The 16466-nt window shown below is 38.6% G+C and overlaps 1 protein-coding gene across 2 annotated transcripts in view; it reads right to left on the reverse strand.

Moving 5' to 3' along the window:
* Positions 1-16466, reverse strand: part of LOC107710237 (pleckstrin homology domain-containing family G member 1-like) — a 48943-nt gene that overhangs the window by 19336 nt on the left and 13141 nt on the right. For both annotated transcript variants that reach the window (XM_016514975.1, XM_016514974.1), the window contains exons 2-4: positions 9254-9714; positions 2963-3063; positions 1718-1787 (exon numbers count right to left, since the gene is read on the reverse strand). In XM_016514975.1, the coding sequence (XP_016370461.1) occupies positions 1718-1787; positions 2963-3063; positions 9254-9589 (507 nt within the window). In that variant the 5' untranslated portion in view covers positions 9590-9714. The remainder of the gene's footprint in view (positions 1-1717; positions 1788-2962; positions 3064-9253; positions 9715-16466) is intronic.

Here is a 16466-nt window from a genome sequence, read left to right on the forward strand (position 1 = left end):
ACACACACACACTCTCACTCACACACACACACACACACACACACACACACACACACACACACACACACACACACACACACGGTTCTGGGAGTGTTTGCTAATGATGACTAACCTTTACTGACCAATACGCACACGTAAAAAGTGGGAACAAGCTATTTTTACTTGATTTAACTGATTTGCTTTGTTTTGATAAATTAATGCATTTAGATGGATTCAGCAATATTAAATAATATTTATAACTTGAATGAAAAACAGCAATTAATTACACATATTGGCCTGGCAACTAACTGAAATAAAGTTTAAACTGAAGTACTAAAATTACTAAAACTAAATCTGAAATAAAAATAAATTAAAGCTAAAAAGGGGCCCTCTAATGCTTTTTCACTTTTTCAACTTTACTTTTATTCCCACTTTTTCTGCTTTAGTTAGTGTGTCATGTTGCTGTTTGAGCATAAAACAGGTCTGCAAGGTTACAAAGCTCAAAGTTCACTCCAAAGTGTATTATTCGCTTTAACAGAAAACACTTTTAAGAACTACAACAAACGGCTCGATCGGACTACAGCGCGCTACTTCCTGATTTAGTGACATCAGAAAGTCACTCATTTAAATAATAATTACTGCCCACAGAATACACAAAGAAGAAGGAGGGGCTTCATCGAAACAGGAACTAAACAGAGCGTTCGAGACAGACTGGGAAGCTGCAATAATGTCAATATGTGAAAAATAATGTGCTTTTGGAGCAACCAAGCATGAAAACCAAGACTTCATAAAAGGGCATATAGGACCCCTTTAAATAAATAAATAAATAAAAATGACAAAAGCACATAACAAAATTACTAAAATTAAAATCAAAACTGAAAATATTAAAATAAAAGCTGATTAAAAAAAATAAAAGCTAATTAAAAATACTAATAAATACTATAATAATATATAAATCATACTAAAATAACACTGGTATAGTTTAGACTATAAATTCTGTCTGGATGAGCCACTTGAGATGAATTGGTTTTGTTGTCTTCCTTAGTTGTAAGTTGCTTTTGGATAAAAGTGAAAACACAATATATAAAATATAAATATAAATAAAACATATAAATATAATATATGTTCTAAGTTTAGTTAATTATCTTTATTTTTAAATGTATTATTAAATACATACCCTTGAAAATCAAGTACAGGTGGCAGATATTGAAATATTTAAAAGATTAACATCTGATTCACGCTCAGGGCTGGGCTGGATGTGTGGGCTTTAGGCTTTATATGAGATCTTGTAAGCCATAAGTCATGTGCACTGTGTAAATTGTCAGCCCTCTGCTAACAGCACATTAGCACAACAATACCCCGAACAAAACAAAGCAGTTATCACACGACACCACAGGACAGAAAACCACTCAAACCAGCTGCATTCCAGCTGCTGTTGATTAGAGCTGTAAAACAGCTATTACACTTACTCAAGTGTGTGTTATTACACTAATCGACAGAGACACTTGAGGTAGGAAACTAATTATAACACGTAATAGGCATAATAGTGTTGATTGTTTGTGTGTGTGTGTGTGTGTGACCATATGATAGCAGTCTTTCTCCATTTGTGTTTCACGGATGAAAAACTGATTTGTAATGACCTGAAGGTGAGTAAATGATCGTCAAATTTTCATTTTTGAGTGAGGTTTGTCAGTGTTGAAAACAAAAAAATCACAAAGAAAAGACAAAAGAGTTTTACCTTGGCTACGAAACACTTTGCAATGGCAACTGGGTTGGCGTTACACTTCTCCAGGTCATGAAGCAGATCACTAAAACACACATACACACACACACAGAGAGAGAGATTAAATATCATTACTCACATCCATTAAAGGGCTGAGCCCGTTATGAAACTATTCAAATTGTCTTGCAGTTATGAGCTGTATTGTAGGCCATGTACTGTGAGGAAAGACCCACTTCCATGAATTGAGCAGCATTGTGAATGCATGTGTGGTCACTTCAGCATTGCAGTCATATGAGGTAACACTCTGTGTGTGTGTGTGTGTGTGTGTGTGTGGGCTGAATTTGGTGTGAGTCTGGCAAAATGTGCAGGTGTGTGTGTGTGTGTGTGTGTGTGTGTGTGTGTGGGCTGAATTTGGTGTGAGTCTGGCAAAATGTGCAGGTGTGTGTGTGTGTGTGTGTGTGTGTGTGTGTGTGGGCTGAATTTGGTGTGAGTCTGGCAAAATGTGCAGGTGTGTGTGTGTGTGTGTGTGTGTCTCATTCTTCATCAAGACATTAAGGACACTTTCTCTGTCATTTTGCTCTGTCATTTTTTTCTGCAAATGGTCAGTGAAGGGAGATGTTTAAACATATTTAGTAGTCTACCTCAGAAGGTCAAACTAAATGTTATATAAGCTGTTTTATTTTCATTATTTTCATTAATATGAAGCAAAACATATTAAATAAATATTTAGCTTTGTGTAATATTCAGCCAATTTTATTTTTTTTTTAATCCTTAAAATTGTGACATCAATTGAACCATTTCAGCAAATAATCTTTCTATTCTTCTATATTTATTTATTTTTATGTACTTATTTTGTTGTTGCAAATATTGATGTTTTAAATGCATTTATCAAGTGCAACCATTCAACCCTTAAGTTTTTTTTTTTAATTTTTGGAAAATGTAAGTTCATAACTACAAGCCAAAATTTCATCCCAACATAGCTGATAGATTAAGATATATTATTAAATCTGCTGTAGTTTTTTAAATTTAATTTTAATTTGTTCTGCTTAACTGATGTTTGGTCATTAAAATTACTTTGAAAAAGCAAATCATCAAAATAGTATTTTCAATCAAATTATATTATATGACTTTAATGGTTGGAAACTATCGAAAAAGTCAGAATTACTAATAATAGTTTATCCAGTAGTTTCCAAAAAGAAAGAAAATTGGCAAACACCCGTTACATTTCTCTCAAGAGATGTTTCTGTCACTAAAACTAACCTGTTAAAACGGTAGATCTCACGGATGTTTCCAAATAAAGAATTCCTCTCTTCATCTCCCAGCAGCAGAAGAGACTGATTGCTGATGCTCTCCAGGTAATCCTGTGGAGAAACAGACGAAAGCATGAATACTCTCATCAGCATTAGTCATGTGGGACGGGCCTGCCATCCGAGTACCGAGGATATTGTACCGAGACTTGCTACTGCCAATACATCCACAACATGCTGCTGTGAGCATGTAAGAAATACTGCTGCTGCACATATAACACATATGAATAACCCTCATATAGCATACATGAATCACCTCGTAGCAGATCTATACAGGTGGAGCTGGGGAAGGAGGAGGGTTTCTGAAGTGCGCTGCCAACTGCTACAGCAAACAAAAGCCAGGTATTTGAATATTGAGCAGCGAGCTCATTGGCTACCGATACAGGAGAGAACCAATCAGCTGCCATGTGACAATGATGTCGCCAGGTCAGATTGAGCTAGACCTATCGGACTGCACCATCTAGAGTTCCATGCCAGAACTCTGTATTTCAACATGGCCATGATTTACCTAAAACAATGGAATGAATTCATCCAATGTAACTCGTGGACACAATATCAGTTTTTTTCCCCATATGTCATGTACAGGGTAATCCATATTTTAAAGTTGAAGTGGGCAATTTCTGTGGTACCTGAGAATTAAAAAATAAAGTTAAAAATAACAAGTCTCAAACCCTTCAAACACTCCCCCATCTTCCACCGGTCCATTCCTTCCAAATACATGGCTGAGTCACTGCAGTTTTATTTGGTGCTGCTAGTGATGCAGAAATGAAACACTTTATGTTTCACAATGAGCTTATTGTGCTCTAGTTCTGTAGAAACATACATATGTACTAGTGTTTTTAAAGAACACAGAAACTGTATCTCTCACATACACAAATATAAGCACAGCATGTCAGAATCTGTAACTCCTGCTCCGCCCTGCATCTGAATGTCTCTGTCTTTGGTTGACAGATGAGATAAGTGATTCTCTCACTCTGACAAAAATCTTTAGCTGAACACCCTCAGGCAGTGTAAAATAACCATTCTGTGTGGAAATCACAGCCTGTGTCAACAGCCCACGCACACATAAAGACAGACAGAGAGGTGGGGTAAAAACTGAAAAATAAAGATGGTATGACCCCAGGGAAAAAAAACAAAACATCAACATTATCATCAACAAAGCTGTCTACACTGGAAGCACTGGCTTTGCTTTCTTTGAGTATGCTGTTTTCTGTTTGCTTGTAGACAAAAAGTGCAGAAGATACACTGAGGTAACAAACACTCTATAGTAGAACCGTGACACGCTAATCATCTCAAACCTGCCAAGAACAACATTAAGATGTAATTTCAAGCACAGCAAAGTGCAATAAAGTAATATTGCGATCTATGAAGAGCTCCAGCTTTGTGTCCCCAACAGACCTTCTAAGTTTTGTGTATTGTCTATTAGATGATGTGTTCATTCATAAGTGTCCTAATGTGGCGAACAGCTGCTGGAAACTGGGGGACGCTCTACATACGAATAACCTTTGTGACCTTTCCTCCCTGCATATGTGGTCTAATCTGCCTTTGGGTCAGTAGTTTGCATCCTGCTGAGGTTGCACTTTAGGCCACAAGCATCCCTCAAACTCCAGTCAGCAGCTCCTGATTTGATTGTCTAGATCAGCGGTTCTCAAATCCAGTCCTCACGACGCCCCCGTTCTGCACACTTTGTATGTTTCCCTTAATCACTTCAGACATTTGTTCTATTCGACCGTAAGTGCCCTGAGAAGTGGACATCACAGGATATTCCGCCCTGGTTCCAGTTCGAAGGGAGCAAATATGTTCCATTCCGAGGGCATAAAAGTGTGTGAGACGTGAATTTAAATTGTATTTGTTTACAGAGGTATATTATGTCACACTTCACACTTCTCTAGTAAGTTTCGTCTGTGTGTGAATTAAGACGCTGCAGGCCGTGGCATATCGTAAATCATTATATTAAAATGTTTTGTTTAAGTTTTAGTAATTAGTGGTGCTTGCTTGCCTATAAGGCAAAGCATCACTGTTGTTCTCTTGCATATTTATTCTTCTTCTTCTGGACAAAACTTCGGCGCACTACTCCTCCCGCACCGTTTGTCGTAGACCCACACACACACACACACACACACACACACACACACACAGGGCCTTAGTAACCCCTTCTCTCTCTCTAAAGCTGCGTCCCAAATGACGCACTATACACTATGCACTCATACACTATGTACTTATGCACTATGTACTCAACCATGTATAGTATGAATTATATAAGGTTATTTTGTCATTCATAATCGGAGTCTGATAGACTCTCCCCCTTCGGTACGTAATTAAAGCTGCGACAGTTGAGTGCATGAAGTGTCCAACATTCCACACTTCATTTTTTCGGTTATTTAAGTGCATCATCCGGGTATTTAAAGTGCACTTTTTATTTTTGGAATTTTCAGTGTGAACACACTACTCGCACTATTTATACTAAAAAACGTCATAGAATAGTGCATAAGTACGTGATTTGGGACGCACCTTAACTCTCTCTCACACTCATTTGACTTCTCTTTTCAAGTAACCGATAAGTAATGACCTATAATCTTCATAGCCACACCCTAGCAACTACTTACAGCACCCTAGCAACCACCCCATGGACTTCCATTGAAACAGATCAAAAGGGATATCTTTGGATAGAAGTGTCATAGAAACATGGGGGTTTTGCTCTTTTGATGGATGCTAGCAAACAGGACTTCCATCATGTTACACATGCTAGCAGCGAATAGCTACATGCTAATAGTGATTAGCTAAATGCTAAATCAGGCTAAGGACATGCTAAGAACTCTATAAAACTCCATATTAACAATCTGTGACAACTACCAACCGCCTAGCAACACAATAGTAACTGTCCAGAACACCCAAGCAATGCCTAGCAACCACCTAGAACTCTCTAGCAACCGCCTAGCAACGCCCTAGCAACCACCCAGGTTACCATAGCAACTTCCTAGCAACCACCCAGTACACCCTAGCAACCGCCTAGCAACACCCAAACAACCACCCAGAACACCTTAGCAACCACGTAGCAACACCATAGCAACCACCCAGAACATCCTAGGCAACCACCCAACAACAACTCATAACACCCTAGCAAATGCCTAGCAACTGCCGAGTTTTACCACTGCAAGCACCACTCACATTTTCTTCAGGAAATGTACATATCTAGTTTTCCTATATACTTTTATTTTATTTGTTTTTCAACATTTGATGTAGTTTTATTTAATTTATATTTATTTAATTTATAGTTTTAGTAATGTTAGTAACAGTACTTTAGTAATTTTTGTCTATAGGGCCTTTCGCACCACTTTAGTTCCAGAACTAAATGTACAGTACTGAAGTACTGGGACGATTTTGCGCGAACTATTTCCCAGGATGGAGGACGCTGTGATTGGAGCTGTGTTTTTGTTGTGTCTTGCGGGTTTCACAATAATGGACATGGAAAGTCGACGTATACGTAAAGCGATTGAAAGAACGGAAAGGAGGACTAAGAATCTCCAACGACAACTGGCAGTAGGGCGTTTTCGTATGCGTTTGGCCAATCAATGTCTACTTACAGGGTCTAACCAGCAATCGTGACGATTAGTACCAGTTGTGCTGGTTAGACCCTGCTCGGGAGTAGGAGCTAATTTGGTTCTCGAAAAAGGCAGTCCGGTACTAAAATCGCACCCAGTTCCGGCGGTGCGAAAATGCCAAAAAGTGGGTAGTTCCACAATTAGTTCTGGTACTATGAAAAGGTTCCCGCGGTGCGAAAGGCCCTTATGCTTTTTTAATCTCATATTTATATTTTATTCAATTTCAGTTTTATTTCAATTTTAAAAAGTATTCATATTTAATAGTTTTAGCTTTAGTTTCAGTTAACAATAACAACACTGACAAGCAGTAACAGTACCATGGCATTTTAAACTTTGTGGTCAGATTGCGAGTACCAGATTCAATATGCTCACATTTTTACATTATCTGCAAAAAGTGAGCAAAAAAGTATGCAGATTGGATTTAAACAAAATTTGTCAAACCAGGGGTCTTCAATGGAGGATCTAAACGGTGGTCCAAGGGGGTCCAAGATGGTACTGCAGGGGCAATTATTGTTTGATCTCAAACTAATTTTAAGTTAACCTCAACCAAAGATAAAGATCATTGTCCCTCCCTCATTAACATAAGTAAATTATGCTAAATTAAAACGTAAGGGGTTCTTGCTTTATAAGGTGGGAGACACGCCTGTTACACAGAGTTAAGAGTACTACACTACTATTTGTAAAAGAAAATATAACCAAATTAGCTTAAATATCTAATAACATACAAGGCCTTTTTGAGAAACCTATTATAGATCAGCAGGAGCTACCAACTAACAGTGCATTATGGGTAAGTTGCGAGCTTATTTACAACTTTGAGACAATAAAAAGCAATAATGTAAAATGAAAATATGTTGCCTTCACTTTACAAACACACAAGTGTTTTCAACAGTCTCATGTGTTAACAGAACGGTTGTTTTGCTAACACACTTTCCTCTCCTTTATCTGTCCTCTCCATCCATCCTGCCTGCTTTCCTTTTCTTCCATTCTCTCCTCAGACCATCTATCATTCTCTCAGAGCCGGGGGCCTGTGCATGTGTCTGTATGGAGGACTAGGTGGGGAAGGGGGTTGCGACCCTCTAAAACTCTCAATCCCCACATTAACAGAGAAAGAGTCACAAAATCAGGGCAAGGGTGAGAAGAAGAGTTTAACATTCATCTCCTCGCTCGCTAGGTCAAATGACAGCCATGTGCACTTTACATCTGACAGCTATATAAATCATACACACAGAAACGCACACACATGCCTCTTACTCAAAGAGCGTCAGTACTAGTTGGAGCCTCATGTTTTATGGGGAGTGCTGTTTTAAGGTTCAAGGTTTGAGCTCAAGTATGGGAACCCATGCACTGGACGCTCACTACCATTTGTTTCCTTGAGCAAAGCACTTCACCCAAAAATAAACATTAAGTCATAACTTACTCACTAACTAACTCTGACTTTCTTCCGTGGAAATGAAATGTTCTGAAGAAAGTTAAAAACAAACATAAAATTAGTCCATATGACGACATGTGCTATAAAAAAATATACATTTTTATTCACGTCAAGATGTGTCGAACCAGGCTTGATATCAGTGACAATAAACTCCGCTGGTTATTGAATATGCAAACACAACAACGTAAAGTCTGAAAATGCAGAATTGCAATGAGATCTGAGAGTTTCTGTGATGATTTTCAGTGAAGAATGACTCTCACACAAAGCTCATGACTTCAGAAAACGTACAATATAGTGTGCAAATGTTCTCTTTTTTGCAGCTTGACATTATGAATAACCATCCACTTACTATGCATGGACAAAGGCAGCGTGAAAAGTATTTTGTGTTCTATGGGACAAAAAGTCAAACAGCTTCGGAACTACATGGGAATCAATAAATGATGACCAATATTCAGATGAATATTGGTCATCATTTATTGATTCCCATGTAACGTTAACATTAACATAATATAACATTAACAGGTCATGACAAAATTGTTTGTTAATGAAGGGTTTTTCGATTTCATCAGTGACTGTGAAGCAAAAACACATTATGGAAATACATTTAAAGGGGTCATATGATGCGATTTCAATTTTTCCTTTCTCTTTGGAGTGTTACAAGCTCTTGGTGCATAAAGAAGATCTGTAAAGTTGCAAAGACTAAAGTCATACTGTTGACAAAAATATGACAAGAATAAATAACACCTTTAGATATTAACAATGCACTAGCGATTTTTTTTCCTCACGTTTTTGCTAAATGTCAATATTTTAAATTAAGAAAACACAGACAAGGCTTAAACCTAGTCCCAGACTAAAATGCATGTCTGAGCTGTTTTAACTGAAAGAAACTTGCAATGGCACATCTTAAAATGTTTGAATATTTGGTTTCATTTCGCAGTTTTTCACCCAAAAACGTTATTTTAGTCTAACATTAAAATAAAATAAGATGCCATTATTTAGTCACATATTGACTAAATGTAATTGAAATACAAAAACTGACTAAAACAACACAACAAAAAGTTAAATAAAAATAAATGAAAAAATTGTCAAAATGAACCATTTTTAGGGGAACTGTTCCTTTAAATTTAGCTTGTAGCAATTAGTTTCCTTGAGTAAGCAATCTGCTGAATGACACCCTCAGGAAGTGACTGCACATGCTTTGTGTCTTTCTCACCTGGACTATACTGCGAAGGTCCTGGACGTAGGTTTTTTCCGTTTCAAGAATTTCCTCCACCACTCGGTCCACATACTGGACTTTACGTCCTTCCGGCGACTGAATATCTGCATGGCTCTGATTGGTCGGTGTAGGTGTTTGTCGTCCCGTCTCCTCCTCCTCTAGCTGTTGGGCAGGCACCAGCTCCAGTCGGATGGCTCCAGAATCATGATCCCTCTCGGGGGCGGAGCCTAATACCGGCCGCCCCCCCAGCGAGCAGTGGCTGTCACGGGAGGAGGCGGATGAAGACGTGGAGCCATAGCTCACCGGCCGCTCATTGCAGTGTGTGGAGTCCATGCTGCGCGAGGAGCAATATCTCAGAGCAGAGTTTCTGATGGGACCACCTGCCTGGCTTAGGACCGGCCCTCCAGCAGGGACCTCCGGGAGTGGCGGTAAAACATCAGTGGAGAATGGATAATCTTCTGAAAGATAAAAAGTGGCTAGACATTAGTTCAGTGTGCCATAACTCGGTAAATAATGCAATATGCAATTTGATGCAGAATCAGTTTAAATTATATTTAAAAACTGAAAATGAATCTATGTTTCACGTTCTGAGTGGGAAAAGAAAGTATCACTACTTAGCGAACAGCAGTGTTTTACTGTAGCATTACATAAAAGCTCATTTTAACATCAATGTTTTAAAAAAAAAAAAATAATTAAATACCACCAACTCTTTGCTCAACTTGATAATATATATGTAAGTTAGCTTACAAACTTAACATCAAGAACATCCAGGTAAACAAGAACACTAAGTAATGTTTATTGCTCTACCTCCCTCCTTTGTCTTTCCTCACATGCTAGTTCGCTATGAGAGCGTCACGACGATTGCTTAGCATCACAACAATTCTTGATTATCTTGCATACACACACCCCAAGTAAGTCGCATACAAAGTATATTCCTTGCTATCTGCGCTGACTTAAAACTTTGACTTTTCATTACTTTTTGAAGTATTAAAACCATACAGTTATGGCAGCCCGATGCAATATGCATATTGGGATTTGTACATTTGAGGAATTGATAAATTAGCATGCAGCCCTGTTAGAAACTGTCATTCTTAAAGGGATAAAAAAATAATATATTATGAAGAATATTCTGAAATGGATGCTGGTCCCCATACTATCATGGTCCACATGATAACAGATTTTTTTCCACATACTAAGCTAATAGCTACTGGCAACTGTTTGGTTTTTGGGTGAACTGTCCCTTTAAATGGACTCTTGATTCGTGTCGAACACAAAATTATAACCAAAAATCCCACCCACTGCAATTATAAATTTGTTTCCCACAGACATAGATCTCGAGGGGGAACTTGCACACAAAAACATTATGAGAAACCCACAGCAATCTCTAGCATTCATGTGCAGTAATCGCTGTAGTACACACACATACAGTACACACACTCAAAATGACTCTGGGTTTGTCTTTCAGACAACAGTGCTGGTCTCTCTCTGTTCCTGTTTTTCTCTTGTACACAATTTAAGAGAAAGCTAAAGGTTAACCTACTTTTAAGTAGCTATAACTATTCTTATCTCACTAGTCTCACTGTCCCGTTATCCCATACTAACATAGTAACACCAATAGTAAATCCAAGAACACAACACCAAAATACATAATTTTTACATTCACAAAAGAAACTATGAGTGAAAACTTGTGGGTTTCATGGGTGATTCTACGCATTTGCTAATGTTTATTTTTTTTTGCATAATGCTAGGTGATTAATAGGGTATTCTGGGTAGTTGCTAGGGAGGGACTTCTATCTAGAGACCAGAATATCACTGGAGGTGAATTGGGACTTGTACGGTAAAGACTTGGGACAGTAAACACTAAACAACACCGTAGAAACCACTCAAATGTCCCTAGCACCATTCACGTTTTCTTCAGAAAATATAAAACTCTGGTGTTTATTTAATTTTGAGAGCTTTTACTGCTATAGGTAGAGTGCATGTGTCTGTGATTTTGGGTTTGATTCGGTTGTGTCTTAAACCAGTTGACAGTCACTCACCACATCACTCAGTGAATTACCATGGAACAAACACACACACACACACACACACACACACACACACACACACACAGAGAGAGAGAGAGAGAGAGTCTTTCATAAAATGAAAGGCCAGCACTGAAAGAGAGAGGCTTTAATGAGCAGATTAATGTGTAATGGAGACATTTTACTCTCTGGGTGAAATGAAAGAGAGCTGTGTGTGACCGAGCATGTGTGTGTGTGTGTGTGTGACCGTGCATGTGTGTGTGTGTGTTGGTGTGTATGTGTGCACGTGTGTGGTTGTAGACTGTCTATTGTCAGACTCACTAACACAACATTGTAAGATCATCCAGACGCACCCACTCCACACACACTAGCACAGGTGTGCACACACAATCAACTCAGTGTAACACAGTCATTTTTACCCTCCGTTAACACAATAGGTAGATTACCGCAGTGGGAAGGGGAAAGTGATATACATATAGGACAAAGTGAAGCATTGAATTACAATATGTCATACAGTTTGCACCAAATCACATCATGGAAGCCAGTCAGATGCAACAAGTAATCGCTCTCTGACAACAAAACCATATAAAGGGTTTCCAGGGAATTTAAGACTTTCTTTTTGTCTTGCAGTCAACCACATTTCTCCTTCTCAGCTGCCAGTTATGAATAATCACCGCCATTACTCACTCAACACGGAGCCGTCTATATTATCCAAGGCTCCAGAGCAAAGCCACATGATTGGCTCTTGATTGTTTGAGCCAGGCTGTGATTGGTTAATTCCTGTGCATGCCAAACTCACACACTGACCCACTTTCACTAGACAAACACAAAATGAGATGCAGCCATCAAGTAAACACATATGCTTGTGTGCTGCATATTCATCTCAGTTGAACTATTGATGAATGGATACGTCTGTTTATGTTAGAGGCTTTATTAATGTTTCATGCATCAGGTTCACTGATGATTGTGTGTGTTGGTGGGTGGGGTCGTGTTCAAGTAAAATAAACTTCTGTGGGTGTGTTTGTACACAGTTTGTCTGTTGCATGCTGTGTTTATCTTACAGCTGAGATTCTGTTGTGATTCAGTTTGGAACTTACGTTTTACCTATTAAAATGCAAAAAGACAGCACGCTGTTGCTCCCAATTTTGCACACCACAAACATGACATGTCTTCATAATATCACTTTTTCTCACCCAGTATAAATGTTTTTTTTTTATATAAATGAAAACATATGCCTGCCTTTATATTTCAGGAAGGATGTCCCTTGCATGGGGATCATCTTTTTCCCCACAAGGGGATGTAGCCAATATTAGCTCAAGAAGCATGCATGGACTTTGAAAATCCACCAGAGATAGTAAATCATCTGGGCACCTTCAGCATTCTAATACTAATCTTGCATACTAAACCATCCCAGACTTACAACAGGAGTGGAGTGCAACAGCTCAAGTGTCAGCCTGGTAACACCGCACACAAAGTTCAGTCAGTTTCAAGTTTTACGTCAGTTGCCACTGACCATTAGAACAGCCAATGGCTTTGTATCATCACACGGGCTTGTCAGCATGAATGAAAACATATGAGAGGCTGATTCTGTGATACATCAAGAGACAAGTTCTACAACCACAAATGCATCACGGCACAGATTGGAATAGTTCAGTCTAATGAATAAATCAGCCACTTAATGAGGTGAATTTCAGTTAGGATGAGAAAACCACACCCCTTTTTCACATTTCCCAAAACAACAAAAACAGCCCAAGGCTTTTAGAAGCTCATTATAGCCATATAATACACATTCATGTTTGCTGTATGAATTAATTTATATATATATATATATAGTTTTTATATATAATGAGGTCAAAAGGAAATCTCGCATGAGGTCACAGAAAAAAGAGACCAAATCCTGGGTTATTAGACAAACATTTTTAATGAACTAAGTAGGACTGCATGTGATTAACCTGACCTGTTCTCTTTACCTGTACTGTGCTGATAAATTGTACTTGTACAGTGCTATTAATATAACATCTATCCCTCATTTTCAGCTTCTAGCAGATGAGGAGACTGACAGGTGGGACGGGATGGGGGACGGATAAAGATTTAAGCATTAAAAGCTACCTACCATAATGCAGTTTTGCACACCACAAACATGACATGTCTTCATAATATCACTTTTTCTCACCCAGTATAAATGTTTTTTTTTTATATAAATGAAAACATATGCCTGCCTTTATATTTCAGGAAGGATGTCCCTTGCATGGGGATCATCTTTTTCCCCACAAGGGGATGTAGCCAATATTAGCTCAAGAAGCATGCATGGACTTTGAAAATCCACCAGAGATAGTAAATCATCTGGGCACCTTCAGCATTCTAATACTAATCTTGCATACTAAACCATCCCAGACTTACAACAGGAGTGGAGAGCAACAGCTCAAGTGTCAGCCTAGTAACACCGCACACAAAGTTCAGTCAGTTTCAAGTTTTACGTCAGTTGCCACTGACCATTAGAACAGCCAATGGCTTTGTATCATCACACGGGCTTGTCAGCATGAAAGAAAACATATGAGAGGCTGATTCTGTGATACATCAAGAGACAAGTTCTACAACCACAAATGCATCACGGCACAGATTGGAATAGTTCAGTCTAATGAATAAATCAGCCACTTAATGAGGTGAATTTCAGTTAGGATGAGAAAACCACACCCCTTTTTCACATTTCCCAAAACAACAAAAACAGCCCAAGGCTTTTAGAAGCTCATTATAGCCATATAATACACATTCATGTTTGCTGTATGAATTAATTTATATATATATATATATAGTTTTTATATATAATGAGGTCAAAAGGAAATCTCGCATGAGGTCACAGAAAAAAGAGACCAAATCCTGGGTTATTAGACAAACATTTTTAATGAACTAAGTAGGATTGCATGTGATTAACCTGACCTGTTCTCTTTACCTGTACTGTGCTGATACATTGTACTTGTACAGTGCTATTAATATAACATCTATCCCTCATTTTCAGCTTCTAGCAGATGAGGAGACTGACAGGTGGGACGGGATGGGGGACGGATAAAGATTTAAGCATTAAAAGCTACCTACCATAATGCAGTATCAATGAAAGAGGTTGATGGCCTCAATCTGGTGAAACTCCACTGCACTAGAAAACAGTGCTGTCCCATGTAGTTTATCAGAGCATAAGCCATTACGGCGGACTCGTTTTCGGTTAATAATTTTGATCAATTTAGTGTCAGTTTAGTAGATGGCCCATTGAGAAGTGGCAGTGCTCCTTTTCCTTTCCAAATTATTTGTTGCCACTTCTAACCATAAGTGACAAAGCCACGAAAGATTGCTTTTATATGAATACAATTATCAATCCAAGCTAAAACATGCCAAAAGTAAAATATGAATCACAATGCAATGGTTATCATCTACAGGTTTAATCTCTTTATTGTAAAGGTCCATTCACACGAAGAAGGATAACTATAAAAACAAAAACATTAACTATATTGATGTCAGAAGTCAGAAAGAGCTTTATTACCAAGTATGTTTACACACACAAGGAATTTGACTTGGCGACAGGAGCTTCCAGTGCATAATGTCTACACGGATGCACAATAATGTCCTGTTTATTATAAACATGTACTGCAGTTGTCATCTACTGCTTTAAATGCTTGAGCTCTTTAAAGTCGGGTGGATTGTGATTTGCTGTCAAAGTTTTTATCGTTTTTAAAGCTTGTGCTTTATAGACTATGTTTCCTGTTCCAGAGAAGCGCCAACTATCACATGACTGGAATTACTATTGCTTGTCCATGATCACACACACACACACACACACACACACACACACACACAGAGACACACACACACACACACACACACACACACACAGATACAGAGACACAGACATGCAAACAAGCACAAGTGTGACGTGTGCTGTTGGACTTCAAATTCTACAGGGAGCTCTGTAAGAAGCTCAGAGGTAACTGAAAACCAAGCAATGGTGTAAGAAGAAAATAGGGGTGTGTGTGTGTTATATGTAAAGACATTTGTTTAAGATCATGTTTACTTTGATCATTGCAACCAAATCCATTAAAGCGCTGAGCCTTTTGATTTATTTAGCAGAGGATTCTGGGTTTCACCAGCTTTTATTACAGTTAAATCCAGTGTTCTTTATGTATATTTACCCTTTGATCTGCGGAAGTACAGTGATATATGGTAACATTTTTGTTGCTACGCATAGCTGCTCTGGGCAATTTCTAGGGCATTTCTAGGTGGTTGCCAGGGTGTTTGGAGTGGTTGCTAGGGCTGGATGATTGCTGGAAAATTGCAAGGTGGTTGCTAGGATATTCTGAATGGTTGTTACAGCATTGCTGTATGCTAGGGTGACCTGTGTGATTGGTATGGCATTGCTAGACGATTGCACCTTAAGTCTCTATGATATTCTGGTCACAAGATATGGCCCAGGTCCTTACTTTAATATAAGACTATTGGATTTTTTTTTAGTCACAATGTTACAATTACAAATGGTCAACAAAAAATGTTTGTTGTCGAATAGCCGTTTGATCTCATATGACCTAATGTAAGGGCCTGCAATAACACTGGTTAACCAGTGTGGCGCTGTAGAGCAAGACTGTAATTCAGCCCTCCTGCAAGCAATCCAATAGAAGACACGACGCTCATGAGCAGCGCAAACAAAGCCAAACCAAGTACAGTGTGGGAAAGTTGCGCAAAACTACAAACAAAAAATACTGTCATGTGTAAAGTCCCAGACATACTCACGGACAAAGTTCTTTGGCATTCTTCAGTTAGGGATAAAATGCAGTTTGGTATAAGCAAGCAGCGCTTTACTGTTAGCGAACATCCTGACACTGATGAGAGCGGCGTTTAGATGAATGTGTAAATATGTGTACTGCGCGCTTTCCTCTCAATAACAAAAATAAGGGCCTGCAATAACACTGGTTAACCAGTGTGGCGCTGTAGAGCAAGACTGTAATTCAGCCCTCCTGCAAGCAATCCAATAGAAGACACGACGCTCATGAGCAGCGCAAACAAAGCCAAACCAAGTACAGTGTGGGAAAGTTGCGCAAAACTACAAACAAAAAATACTGTCATGTGTAAAGTCCCAGACATACTCACGGACAAAGTTCTTTGGCATTCTTCAGTTAGGGATAAAATGCAGTTTGGTATAAGCA

The sequence above is a fragment of the Sinocyclocheilus rhinocerous genome, unplaced genomic scaffold, assembly GCF_001515625.1.
Source record: "Sinocyclocheilus rhinocerous isolate Xijiao unplaced genomic scaffold, SAMN03320098_v1.1 scaffold1167, whole genome shotgun sequence".
Lineage (NCBI taxonomy): Eukaryota > Metazoa > Chordata > Actinopteri > Cypriniformes > Cyprinidae > Sinocyclocheilus > Sinocyclocheilus rhinocerous.